Source organism: Petaurus breviceps, unplaced genomic scaffold (assembly GCF_028583685.1).
Source record: "Petaurus breviceps papuanus isolate PSGF00001 unplaced genomic scaffold, PetGlider_PUasm1.0 90537, whole genome shotgun sequence".
Taxonomy (NCBI): domain Eukaryota; kingdom Metazoa; phylum Chordata; class Mammalia; order Diprotodontia; family Petauridae; genus Petaurus; species Petaurus breviceps.
The window spans coordinates 196,271-210,080 of NW_027187271.1; the positions used below are offsets into that span (position 1 = coordinate 196,271).

The following is a 13,810-nucleotide window of genomic DNA, read 5'->3' on the forward strand; positions in this document are numbered from 1 at the left end:
TTCTACAAGATGTAGCATTACACTGTGGATAGAGATACCATCCCAGAGATAGGGACAAGCCCTGCCTCCGATCTGTGGCCCATGGAACCCTGGGTAAGATCACAAGTGGGACAGCTGGTGTTGATCTACACCTTGCCTTCCCCAGAGCTTCCTAACAGCAGTTTGTGACCCTGCACCTGTGGGCATAACATTTTGGAGCCAGCACCCCCTGGTTCCTGCAGTGCTCAGTTTGGCTACCACCTTCTGCACAAAGCCTTTCCTGCCTCCCCCCCCCCCCAGCTATTAATTCCTTCTCTCACATTATTTTGCACCTATATATGTACATGTTGTCTCTTCCTCCTTCTTTCTCCCCCGAGACTGTAAGGTCTGCAAGGGCAAGGATAGTTTCACCTCTGTCTTTATATTCCTAGTGCTAAACAAAATGCCTGGAACACGGCAGACAATTCATAAGTATTTGTTTACTCTCACCTCCTACCAGACCATTGGGTCCTACAGCCCCACCATTGCTGCCCCCTCTGCCACTATTTTCTCATGGCTCTGAAGGCTCCTCTGCCTTCATCTGTTTCCATCACTACCACTATCCCCCAGCCCTTGGAGGTGAGTTAGGGAGGAAGAAGAGAACCAGCAGCCCTCCCAGATAGACCCCATGAGTCACGCCATCTCCTTGACCGTCATTTTGTTACCCCTGGGGCCTGGTAGGGCTGCTGCTGCTCACTATGCAGGCCCCTCGATCCACCTCAGTCCTTCTCTGATGTCAGTGCTACAGCCTTTGGAAGGCGGTGGTAGGAAAGAGGACCAGAGCCCACTCGGGTAAAGGGGAATCTGCCAGAAAACTGCTGTGAAGGACCTGGAAGACTTTTCTTTCCAAACCCTCAACAGTCATATTATATATACCATGTGCTGTGTGGACCTTCACTTTGGAAATGACCACTCAATACCAATGAAATGATAAGTATTGTTCAGAACAAAGCAGAACAAAACAAAACAAAAACCACAAGGTTCAGATAAGTATCTCCAATCTCTCATTTGCATACTGACTAAATGAAACTCCTTATAAACTGAGAAGATGCCTACTAATGCATAGCAAAGGCTTGCCCTCTCCACCTAACTTTGTAAAACTGGGCAGCATCCCCTGAGTGTGGTGTGAAGGTAAGATACCTTGAAGATGGGATGCACTGTCGGGAGGCATCTCATAGTGGCCACAGAGATCACCTCGGCCATCAGATGTCCTCTCAGCAGATGGTACTGTAGTTGGTGAAGCTGGAAGTCTGAGCTCCTGACCCAAGCTTTGGCAAGGAGCCATGCCATGGGCGGATCAGATGGCAGGAACACCTGTGGTGTTGGTGAGCTCAAAGAGGGTGCCTGGATCTAGAACAGAAGGAATATCCTGGGTGCCTAGGTCCCTAAAGTGATGGGGGTGGAGGAAGAGAAGGGATGAATGACCACTATGTGCATATGTGGCTGTGAGAATGGGTCAGGTACTCGAGGTCATCATGGGATCTAACTTCACTGGAGCCTTTATCTTTATTCAGCAGTCATTTTGTTTAGCTTTTGTAGATTGGTTAAGGCATTTCCCATGCTGGCTAATGCATATTTTTCTCACTCTCTTCAGGTCTCCCATCCCCTCCTTGATCTATTCCCCCAATTTAGGGTGAAAATCGAGGCCAGTTTATTGTGTAGTTCCTCACTTATCTGAAAAATCTCTTTGTATTTTTACCCATCCTCTCCTCCTTCCTTCCTTTCCTAGAGGAAGAATTTCTCCTCCAGATCTAACTAAAACCTTCCTATGTGCCCCTGATCCTATCTCTCTCTGCCTCTTTAAAGGCATTGGTGGTGCTCAAAGACAGGATGATTTAGCCAATAGAGAATTGGCCTCAAAGCCAGGAAGGCTAAATTCAGTTGAGTTCTGCCTATGGTACATGCTGATCCTGGGCAAGTCGTTTAACTTATTTATTCTTTCTAACCCTCTAAGTTTCAGAGAATGTACTCACTTACATTGGTAGAAGGAGTTTCTTTGCTTGGGACATCCCTATATTAGTGAAATCACAGATCTGGTCCTTATCTCTATTTTCTTCTTCTCTACTGGCTTCTTCTCTGCTTATAAGCAAACTTGATATAGTGGAAATGGGAAGAGAGATGGCTCTGATATCAGAGGACCTGAGTTCAAATCCAGCCTCTGCCACTTAGTTTCCTCATCTGCAAAATTAAGAGGTTGGACTGGATAATCTAAAAGGACCTTTCCGGCTCTGAATCTATAAGCCTATAAATCTGAGGTTGAAAAGACCTTTCCTATACTCTGCTGATCTATGCAAGTAAAAGTTTATTGGAAATGGTACTAAAGGGTAGAATGTGAGAGTTTCTTGCTGTCTCAGTGAAGGGATGTCTGGGCCTTCTTACTTGGATGGCCATGGGCAGCAGAGTCCCATCCGACTCCAACTTCAGCATGACCAGGGGAGCCGCCAAGTACTGCTGACAGCAGAGGATTACATTGCCCTGTATCCCATCCAGGAGAGAGAAGTCAGCTTCAAACAGTGAGCCTGCCTGTTGGTGGTAGAGAAGGGAAGAGGGCAAGGTGGAGGTTAAGTGTGGAATCTTCCAGTTCTGCTCCACAGGAGCCCTCCCTCCTCAAAACCCAGCCTCTCATTTCAAACATAACTTCATTTCCACCACCAATTACCAAACCATATTTTGCTCTCTACATTTGGTCTCTTTTCTTTGTACCCTGAGTAGGGACCTTGTCTCCCCATCAAACAGTGGGCTTATCTTTGAAGGAAGCCAAAACATCTGATCCAGGAGTCAGGCTGGTCCTAGATAAGCTTGCTCCAGGTTTTTACTATGGCCAGTCTAAAGTAACTGGTCTTGGTTTTTTTCCTTGAGAAACAGCCATTATCAGAGCCTTTCTGATATCCTGTGATCCAGGGAGGTACCCTATTCTAGGATTATTGCCAGAAGATGTTAGCTGCATTTTATACATTATTAGATACTATACTTTGGGACCTGGTTATCTTCAAGACCTAATAGTTGACATCATTACTTTACTGAACAAAGGGTATTAAGAAAACCAAGTGACCTATAATTACCTTCTTTGTTTCATTTCTCTATAAAAACCTTGCTCATGGTATCAATAAACAGACTGCTTGACAATCACTCCTGGACCATGATTTCTCACACTTTCACAGGCTAGTGTGTCAGTTTAGAGCTAGCTTAAGAAACCACTCAGGTTATCTTACATATCTTCTCCTTCTGGGTCCCCTCAGAGGGGGGACTTTAGGGCCACTGTGGCCACCAAATGAAGATTTTCACAGACAGACTAGCACCTGCCTTCATTTCCAGGGATTCTTGATGCAGCTCCATTTCTGGTTCCTCTGCTCTATTCTTCAGAATTACAGGATCTCAGCATCAAAAAAGCCCCAAAAGGCTGTTGGCAGCTTATAACTGACTCTTTACAATCTCCCCCAAAGTGGTCATTTATAGCTTTCATTTCAAGACTTTAAGTAAGGAAAAACCATTATCTTTCCATAACCGCCCATTCCACATTGGGATATCTCTATTTTTAGGATTTTTTCTCCCTTATAATGGGCTTAAATCTGACTCTCTGCCACTTCATCCATTGCTCATTGTTTTGCCCTTCGGTGACAAATAGAACAATCTAACACCTCTTCCAAACTTCCATATTTAAATGTCTGAAGATACCAATCATGTCTTCCCCCCAGCCCTTCCTGGGATGAACATCTCTAGTTTGGGGTCCAGTCCTTAAATGGCATGATCTTCAGATCCTTCATCAAAATGGTTGCCTAACTCTGTGTCCTTTCCAATTTAGCAATTTTCTCCCTAAAACATGGCACTTGGAACTCAACTAGAAGAAAGTACAAAGAACCCAGGTTTTATATGTTTACAGGAGTGGGGAACCGTTGGTCTCGAGGCCACATGTGGCCTTCTCTGTCCTTCGGTTGGACCTTTTGACTGAGTCCAAGTTTTACAGAACAGATCCTGAGACACTTGCTTAATACATCCTAAGCCTGAATAAGCTTTTTTGGTTGCTCTCATGACAGGATCATGTTGGTTATTCCTCCTAGCTTTGGTCATCAATCATTGAGCATGCATTGCATACTTACTGTGTACCAGGCACTTTGCTAAGCACTAGGGATACAAAAACAGTATTGAAATAATTCCTGTCTTCAAGGAACTTATATTCTATTGAAACAACATATATATTTTAAAGGTACAATTTTATATGTGTGTGTTAGTACACACACACACACACACACACACACACACACACACACACACACTAAGGTATTTGGGGGCAGGGCAGTACTAACAGTTGCAGGTATCATCAGGAAAGGCTCATGTTTAAGCCTGAAGCCTTAGAAGGAAAGTGGAGATTCTGAGAGGCAGAGGTAAAGAGGGTGTGCTTCCTAGGGATGAGGGATAAACACCTCTGCAAAGTCACAAAGACAGGAAATGGAGTATCCCATGCAGATTAGAGAGGCATGGTATCAGTGCCTTCAACTGGTGAAACTGGTGACTAGCACAGGGTCAAAGAGATTCTTGGGGATACACTCCACTAGAGAATTCACTCCACACTAACACTAACCCAATTAATAACTATTCTTTGGGTGAAGTTATTCAAGCATTTCCAACCCCATCTTACCTGACCTGTACTATTTTCTAGGCCCCTCTATCCATTGTCACCTTCAACTCATCTGCTTCACTTAGTTCAAAGGTTTTACTAACTAGGATTCCAGAAGCCCAGGCTTTTCCTTTTTATGTCATAGCAGTAGAAGATTAAGTGAATATTATAAACTGTCTATAAAAAAGTATGATAAAATAAAGTAGGTACTTGGAGATGTCTTTCTAGCTCTGCTTGAAGCTCCTCTGAGCCAAGAGGCAACTTTAGTCGGGATGGGAGTTTGGTGGATCGTCTCAGGATCATGGGGTTAGCACCATTCAGGAACTGGTACCCAAAGAATGCATCATCTTTCCAGGAATCCCGAACCTTCTCTGTGGAGTTAAGTTGGAGAGATGACTTAGAGCCCCTCACAGCCCAGCTCTTCACCCCAGCCCCTAATCTTCCTTTTTTGGGGCGTGGAGAGCATGGATTTGTAATCAAAAGATCCTAGCTATGCCACTTAATGGTGTTGTAAGCAAGTAAGTCACTTCCCCTCTTTGAGTCCCTCTTTCCTTCTCTATAAAAAGAGGGGATTCCATTAAATTAGCTCTAAGGTCCCCTTCAGCTTTAAATTCCTATATGATTTGTGTAGCTCTGTGTAAGAGTCAATATAAGATAGAATGAGCACTGGGCTTTATGTCAGATGTAAGTTTAAATCTGAGCCCTTGGAAATCAAGTATAAATAAATGTCAGTTCTTTGGGTAATAGTGCTTTCAATCAGGATGGCATCATAAAAAGAACCCTGCATTTGGAGTCAGGAGGCTTTGAAGTGAGTCCTGACTCTGTCACCAACACTTCTTGACTGTCAGCAAGTCATATCATGTCTCTGGGCCAACACTTACATATGATAAATGGTCATGTGTAAAATAGGAATCTGCCTTGTCCTGCCCACTTCACAAAGTTGTTTTAAGGATAAATTGAAATAATTCATGTAAAAATGCTTGATGTGGGGCAGCTAGGTGGGTCCTGGAGTCAGGAGGACCTGAGTTCAAATATGACCTCAGACACTTAACACTTACTAGCCATGTGACCTTGGGCAAAATCACAACCCCAATTGCCCCTCCAAAAAAGCAACAACAACAAAAAAGCTTGGTGAATGAAGATGATGATGGTGATGATGTGGAATGCACAAGGAGGAAATGTCACTAACCTGCCAGCTTACTCTGACCAGGCCAGAAAATTCGGTTGAAATCTTCCAGGCTCTTCCAGGAACTCAGGATGTTTAAAGTATCCTTGATGGCAAGGTCTTTAAGCCTGGGGGGAGGAGGAAGGAAGGGGAGAAGAGGATGAGAGAAGGGGTCAAGGAGATAGCACCTCCTCTTCCTGAGAATGAAGGTATACAGAACCCAGCTTTCTCCTAATCAGGCTTCTATCACCAACCCAGACACCCATGGGTTCAATATTACTCACCCCTTGGCCAGGGAGCACTCAAAGTCAATTCTCTTGTCCTCATGAAATCTCTCATCCAAAGGAAGATCAGAGAGAGTAGCCCCAGAGACTGTCCGGATCACATTATCCTTCCAGGAGTGCCAACTGTGATGGTTGAGGTGGGGATATAGATTTAAGGGCTTAAGTTTGGAAGGGGGCTAATTGGGTGGTTAGGATTTGATGAGTTAGGAAGGAGATTTGTTTTGGGAATAGCAGTGATTAGCCAGGAGGGAGAGGACAGAGTAGGAAGTAACTGGAGCTCACTGTCTAATTGGACAGGATCTGGTGATATCAAGTCTAAAAGGGTGGGTGGAGGGAGGAATTTGAGAAGGGAGCTAAGGATTGAAAGGAAAAGGGAAAAGGTCTTAGATGGGAGGGTGAAGTTTCCAGGACCACAGTTGAAAAGGCTGCCCTTTCTCACCTGTACTGCTTTTTTCTCTCCTTTAGCTCTTCCTCTCTGTACGTCTTGAAGAATCCCTGGGGGTCATCCCCAACTGTCCGGGCTTGGGGACAAAGCAAAGTCTTCACTTAACATCCCTTGCTTGACCCACATGGCAGGCTTCCTCCCCAGTCCTCTCCTGCCCCTTCTTTCCCTTCTCTTCCTGCCTGTCCACATACTGTTCCTGACATCTAACTCCAGATACATCTCCCTTGTTGCCCTCAACAGCTTCTTCATCTCTTCCCAATCCAATTCAGTTCCTTTTAATAAACGCCTTCTAGAGGCGGAAATACTGTGCCTGGCACCCGAGATACAAAGAACATTAAGAGACTCAGACCCTTCGAGAAGTTTTGGGAACATTTTAGAATATAGAGTGTGATAGAAGCAAAGGAAAGATGCAGGGACAGCTCCCTAGGAGTCTAAGGTGACAAAATATCTATCTTTCATTTTATCGCAAGTAGCCTTAATCTGTAGAGAAGGATCTGAGCCGTGTCTGGGAAAAGAATTTCCCCAGGCAAAATATAAGAGCAGCTGTTGGGGGGTAGTAGCTTTGCACAAAAGCCCGAGAGGCAAAGGCAGGTCTAGATTGGGGAACTATAGTGTGCATGAAAGCGAGTAAGGCGAGAATGCGAAACCGGGCTGGAGAGGTCGCTGCTCCCTCACCAGTTCCTTCAGGGAGGCAGACCGTCCCTTCACTCAGCACCCAGCGGTAGCACGGGAACGTGGCCTCCACTCCGTTGTCCCCCGGTCCTCGAACAGTGATTCGGTTGCAAAACCAATTGTCTTCAGTGAGGAGGCGACGTTTGCACACCTTTACGAACAGGAGGGGACCCAGGATCTTCGAGACTTCTACGTTGAATTCCTCTACCTAAGGTGGGGAAGGCAGGGAAAGGTCGGATCGAAGAGCGACTGACAGAAGTTGAGTCCCAGGGAAGGAGTCTCATCCCACCCCCACCTGATACTCTTGTCTCCCAGTTTTTAGCGAAGTGAAGAGGGGATTGGGTGAGTGCAACGGGGGAGATTTGAGAGGGGAAGGAGGAAGATTCAGTTTAATTCAGGAAGCAGGTAGTAAACTGTGGCAGGCTCTGGGGATACAGAGATCAAAAAGAAAGGGAGGAAGCTGGTCTCTCGGTTTTCTCGGAAGAGTTGACTTTGGAAGAGCCGGAAGGCCAAGGACTCTGGTGGAATCTTCGAGGATCAATTAAGAAACTTTAATATAAAACAAAATAGGGGGCGGCTAGGTGGCGCAGTAAGCCGGCCCCGGAGTCAGGAGGACCCGAGTTCGGTTCCAACCTCAGACACTTAACACCCACACACAAAAAAAAACTAGCCGAGTAACCTTGGACAAGTTACTTAACCCCAACTGCCCTCCAAAAGGAGAAGAAAAAAAAAGGTCTGCTATGGCCTCGGGAAAAGGGGTACCCCAATCTAAAGCTCAACGCGCGGCGGGTTTATGTGTAGGTGAATCAAAAACTGGAAGCTTGGGTCTCAGAAGGGTCCAGGGACAGGGCGAAAACCTAACAGCTCTCCTCGCTTCTTTCTTCCCTGGTCTCTGAATAAGAACAGTATAGGGAAGGGGATGCTACTATAGTTCTCTCCTCTCTCAGGCTTCCTCTTCCCCTCTCCACACCACCCTACTCCGAGTTTCAAATGCCTTCATGCCACAAGGTTGGGTTCATGCCAGGTGCTCCCTGATCCAGCTAAACTAGTGAAATCCCTGGGTAACGGGAAGGGTGGCAGAGCTCAGCATCCAGACTTTAACACCCAACACTTCCCCGCTCCCTCCCCAGGAAGGAGGACCTACCCCAGTTAAGCCTCTGATAGGTAGGGATGAAAAGAGGGAGGGTTAAGATGGAGCGAAACATGAAAAGGTAGAGATGATGGAAGGTAGGGAGATGCAGATGGATATGGGAAAGCCAGGATAGAAATGATTATGAGTAGAGATGGAGACCGGGGGACCGAGACAGGGATGAGAGAATAAGAAAGTTATGCAGCAGTAGGAGCGGTGAATAGGGAATGAGGCATCCTTGGACATCAGTGTACAGAAGGAATTGGCTGCCCCTCTGCTGTCAGGGAAAGAAGTCTGGCTGAAGAAGGGAGCGAGAGTGAGCTGGTGTTTCGATGCTGTGAAGTTTGGCTTGGGAGAGAAAAAGGAACCGTTTCTAAGAGGGTAATATTTGAAAAGCAGAAAACAGGATGAACCAAGGACACCTAGAAATTCTCCTAAAACCCTAAAGGCTCTGGGCTCCAAATTCTTGCCCCTCTGGCATTCAGGCATTGCCGGTGCTAGGAATCTCATTCGGAAACCACCTCTTCCCAGACCCTCCGAAGACTCAAAGGCTCGCCAGTGCCCGGGTCTCCCCAGATCTCATTAACCTTTCCCCGAGAGGGTCGCAGCCGCAGGTCCAGCGCCTCCTCCCCGTGCTCTCCGACTAGCCATAGCTGAACCAGGTTGTTGGATCCCGCGAAGACAGAGCTCCCAGTTTCCACACCGACACGATAGCGGCCCATAGCGTCCGGAGAGACGGGTCACTGTTGGTGAAGCAGGGAGAGAAGGGGCTATTTAATAGGTTGGGACCCGGCTGGGCGGAGCCCGGAAAACCCTGCTGGACGACCGAGGAACCCTCAACCCCAGAGTTCTCTCTCCAAAAATGCGTTGGCAGCTAAATCTTAGAGAGCACGACTCAAGAGTCAAGCACCCAGTGACACATCCCCATCTATCTACACTGTTCCAACCTGGTATTTTTCCCTCGCCTTCTTCAATCACAATCTCTAACCCTTCAATCCTTTCACTACCGCGGGGGGAAAGTGAAGAGGAAAACAAAGTGAAGCAAGGAAAGGGGAGGCTGAAAGATTCTAGAGAGGACAAGAAGAAAAAAGGGAGAAGGGGAAGAATAAAGAGGAAGGGAAAGAAAATAGGGGAAAGATGGGCAGGGGGGAAAGAGAGATGAACTAGAAAGAAATGAAGAAGAGAGGAAGGAAGGAGAAGAAGAGAAGGAAAAAGCAAGAATGAGAGAAGGAAATGAGAGACATGAAGGAAGGGAGAGATGGGTAGAGAAACAGGGAGAGATAAAGGGAGACAAAAGGAGAGAGGAGAGGGAGAAGTGAAGGGGAACAGAGGAGAGGGAGAAAGGATTCTATAGGCTCACTGATCTAGAGGGGGAATAGACCTCAGAGGCCCAAGGCCAAGGATGTTAAGGAAAGGAAGACCAGTCGATGAATAACCATTTATTTAGCAGCTACTATGAGCAAAGCACTAGGGATACAAAAAGAAGCAATGGGGGGGTGGAGGGGTTTGGTAAGAGGTTGAGAAAAAGGGAGGACAGAAGTTGGGTAAAGACAGGGGGGATAGTTGCATATCTATTGTATTATCTATCTTAAGCAAAAATCAGTATACACGATCTGACAAAACCATTGTTTTTTCAAGTCTTGTTAAAACTATGATAAATTTTTCAAAATTGTTCTGTTTGGGGAAATATGGGACACATGGTCATCACTTTTTATCCAGTTCATCAAATCTTAGTAATCCTTCATGATATCATTCCCATTTGTCCCTTTCTGTTGTCCACAGCTGGCTCTTGAGTCCACACCTCTTCTACTCATGCCAAGTTTGCTGAAATAATTGATTGTCTGCCTTCCAGTCTCTCATTCTTCCAATTTCTAGGACAGCAGTCTTTCTAAAACATCATTTTCTGTTTGTCAGATGAAACCATTATTTAGTTTTAAAGTCCCTTTATAATTTTATGCCACCCTTGTTTTCCAGTCTACTCCCCCAAACACACACACACACCCCACCACCACCACCACCGCCGCCACCACCTATGACAACAACAACCACCCTGTTTCAATGAGATAAGTCCTAGGATTGTTGTATCCTGAATGAAGAGTTAAATAATTGATTATCAGAACACAAACTGCCATATTACTCAATCATTAAAACTATTTGGCAATGGATTAGAAGGAAAGCAGGAAATGGGAAAAACAATTTACAGCAAGTTTCCCTGATAAAGGCCTCATTTCTAAAATATATAGAGATCTGAGTGAAATTTATAAGAATACAACAGGCTGTTTTTCAAAGAAAAAATCAAAGCTGCCTATAGTTATATGAAAATATACTCTAAATCACTATTAGAGAACTGCAAATTAAAACAACCCTGAGGTAATATTTCATACCTATCAGCTTGGCTAATATGACAGAAAAGGTAAATGGCAGATGTTGGAGGGGATGTGGGAAAACTGGGACATTAATGTATGTACTGTTGGTGGAGTTGTGAATTTATCCAACCATTCAGGAGAATAATTTGGAACTATGACCTGAGGGCTATCAAACTGTGCATATTTTTTGACTACCACTACTAGGTCTTGTATCCCAGAGATTTAAAAGAAGAAGAAAAATACTTTTATGTACAAAAATATTATAGCAGCTCTTTTCGTGATGGCAAAGAATTTAGGGGATGCTCATAAATTGGAGAATGGCTGAACAAGTTATGGTATGTGATTGTGATGGAATACTATTTTGTTAAGAAATGACAAGCAGGATGCTTTCAGAAAAACCTAAAAAGACTTAGATGATCTGAAGCCAAGTGAAGTGAGCAGAACCAGGAGAACAGTAACAGCAATAATGTACAATGGTCAATCGTAAATGATTTAGCAATTCTCAGCAATACAATGATCCAAGACAGTTATGGATTTTAAAATGGTATCCACCTTCAGAGAAAGAACTGATGGATTATGAATGCAGATCAAAACATACCTTTTTAAACTTTTTTTGTTTGTGTTTTCTTTTGTAACATGTCTAATATGGAAATATGTTTTGCATGACTGCATATATATAAAACCTATAAAAATTGTGTGCTATCTCAATGAGGGGGGAGAAGGGAAAATTTGGAGCACAAAATTTTTTTAAAATGAATGTCAAAAATTGTTTTTGCATGTAATTGGGAAAAAATAAATATCATCTCATAAAAAAAAATTACTTGGCACTGGTTACAAAATAGAAAAGTAGATCATGTTAGCTAAGCATGCCCTAAACTCAAGAACACAAACTACTAAGATAAGAATTCTGTATTTGACAAGAACTTAAAAACTGGAAAACTGGAAAACAGTTTGGCCGAAATTAGAGTTAGACTAAATCTTATATCATGTACCTCAATTCCACTTATATATGAAAGATCATATAAAAAAAATAGTTACCTTGCACAACTATTGCTGGGAGAGAATTTTTAACCAAACAAGGAATAGAGGTGATCAAAAAAGATAAAATATAAAATCATGATTAAATAAAATTTAGAAGCTTTCGTGCAAACAAAATTAACATAATTAGAATAAGAAACGAAACTATTAGTTTGGGGGAAATCTTTGTACAGGATACACAAGGAATTGATAAAAATAGATAAGACCAAAATCCAGGCAGTTTTCAAAAGATGAAATTTAAACTATCAACACCATATGAAAGAACATTTGAAATAACTAATAAGAAGAGAAATACAAGTTAAAACAGCTCTGAGGTTTTACCTTACCTCTGTCATACTGGTAAAGACAAAAAGCAATGATAAAAGGTTGGAGGGGCTGTGGGATGAAAGAACTGTGAATTTGTCCATTCACTGTGGAAAACAATTTGGAATTCTACTAGAAAAGTCACTAAACTCTATATACCTTTTGATGCAGAGATATTACTATTAGACATATATACCAAGGAGACCAAAAACTGAGGAGAAAGTTCCATATATACAAAAATATCTATTATAGCACTTTCTCTGCTAACCAAAAGCTGGAAACAAAGTTCCCAAGTACTCTACAAATAGATTTGTTAAGATATCAAATATTTAACTTGAAGGAGAATATAGCTAGGAGTGATCAAGAGAATGTCTGATGAATTTCTCACAGACACACACCACAACCAACTTGATGAGGTTAGAGATGATGGACCCTAACACTCTATTAGACATTTGACCCATTGTCTTATTGATTATACAGGGAACTGCTGGTGCCCAGTGACAGCTACTTTGAGCATGCTTTGCTACTTAGAATCAAACAGGGACTTAAACTTGGTTTTAGAGATTTTCTGGATCAATAACAATGGAGTAAATGAACCAAAGAAAGGAACCTAACTTTTTTGTTGGCAAGTATGGCCCCCCAGGATTAATCCTGGGTCCATGTGAAGCCAGTGTCTTTACAGGAGTCCCCTGGGTTGAAAGTGACAGAAAAATTCAAAGAAACTTGGAAAAGACTTATCATCAGAGGACTGACAATCCACTTCTCAAAAGAGAGGGTTTGGACTATCTACATGAAGAATGAGCTATAAATCAGGCAGGACCAGTGGATGGATTTGTTTTGTTATTAGGGAGAGTTTTAAGTGGGGATGGAGTTATTGGTATTTAAAAAAAATACCAAATCATGTTTTTTAAAAAATAAAAAAAGAAAGTTACATGATAATTTTGTTGTATATTTGAAAGTAGTGGGAGTCATGAGGCGACCAGGTGGCACAGTAAGAGCGCCAGTCCTGGCGTCAGGAGACCTGGGATTGGTTCTGGCATCAGATACTTGGCACCCACACAAAATAACTGGCTGTGTAACCTTGAGCAAGTTACTTAACCCCAATTGCTTAAAAAAAAAAGTAGTGGGAGTCAAGATGGCAGAGTAGAAACAGGACTTCACGCAGCACCAGCTCCTACTTCCTCTAATTCGTGCAAAAAATTACTCTAAACAAACTTGGGAGCTATAGATCCCACAAAATGACAGAGAGAAGCTAACTTCCCACTGAAGACAGTTCGGCAGACCGGCAGGAAGGGGCCAGTGAAGTGCTCTGGGAGCCAAGCCCAGCCCCACATGAGCTGGAGGTTTTAGCCTCAGGGGGACCCCAACCAGCCACCAGCTGGAGGGACTTCAGATCACCAGCAGCTGTGGCAGTTTCCAGAATTATCAAGCCATAAATGCTAAGGACAAAGTGAGAGGTTAGTGTGGACTTTGGGAACAGGGAGTTCAGGAGTGTGGTCCAGCCTTTACCCCCTGGAGGGAGAAGCAGCAAAGGCGTCAAGGCCTTGCAGCCACTGCCACATGGCTGCTTCAGAGCTCCTGGCCTTCAGATTGTAGGGGGACCAAGCAACTAGTCTGAGGGGTAACTGCTCTTGCTTTAACCTGCTTGTATCTGGATTGCTGTCTAGGGTGGAGGTACTGGGTGCGTGACCAGTTTACCAGAGTGTGGGGAGGCTTCAGAGAGGGCACCCAACTAACAGCTCCAGCAGCTGAGAAAATCCCAAAAAATTGGGACA

The 13,810-nt window shown here is 43.9% G+C and overlaps 2 protein-coding genes across 2 annotated transcripts in view; both read right to left on the reverse strand.

Moving 5' to 3' along the window:
• The window catches only part of VMO1 (vitelline membrane outer layer 1 homolog), a 181,968-nt gene that overhangs the window by 41,490 nt on the left and 126,668 nt on the right, over positions 1 to 13,810 (reverse strand). The window lies entirely within an intron of this gene.
• Positions 1 to 13,810, reverse strand: part of LOC138142170 (polyunsaturated fatty acid lipoxygenase ALOX15-like) — a 65,579-nt gene that overhangs the window by 5,849 nt on the left and 45,920 nt on the right. Inside the window, exons 3-10 of the mRNA XM_069063151.1 lie at positions 8,916 to 9,071; positions 7,203 to 7,407; positions 6,522 to 6,603; positions 6,083 to 6,205; positions 5,823 to 5,926; positions 4,844 to 5,004; positions 2,398 to 2,541; positions 1,159 to 1,368 (exon numbers count right to left, since the gene is read on the reverse strand). Of these exons, the coding sequence (XP_068919252.1) occupies positions 1,159 to 1,368; positions 2,398 to 2,541; positions 4,844 to 5,004; positions 5,823 to 5,926; positions 6,083 to 6,205; positions 6,522 to 6,603; positions 7,203 to 7,407; positions 8,916 to 9,050 (1,164 nt within the window). The 5' untranslated portion in view covers positions 9,051 to 9,071. The remainder of the gene's footprint in view (positions 1 to 1,158; positions 1,369 to 2,397; positions 2,542 to 4,843; positions 5,005 to 5,822; positions 5,927 to 6,082; positions 6,206 to 6,521; positions 6,604 to 7,202; positions 7,408 to 8,915; positions 9,072 to 13,810) is intronic.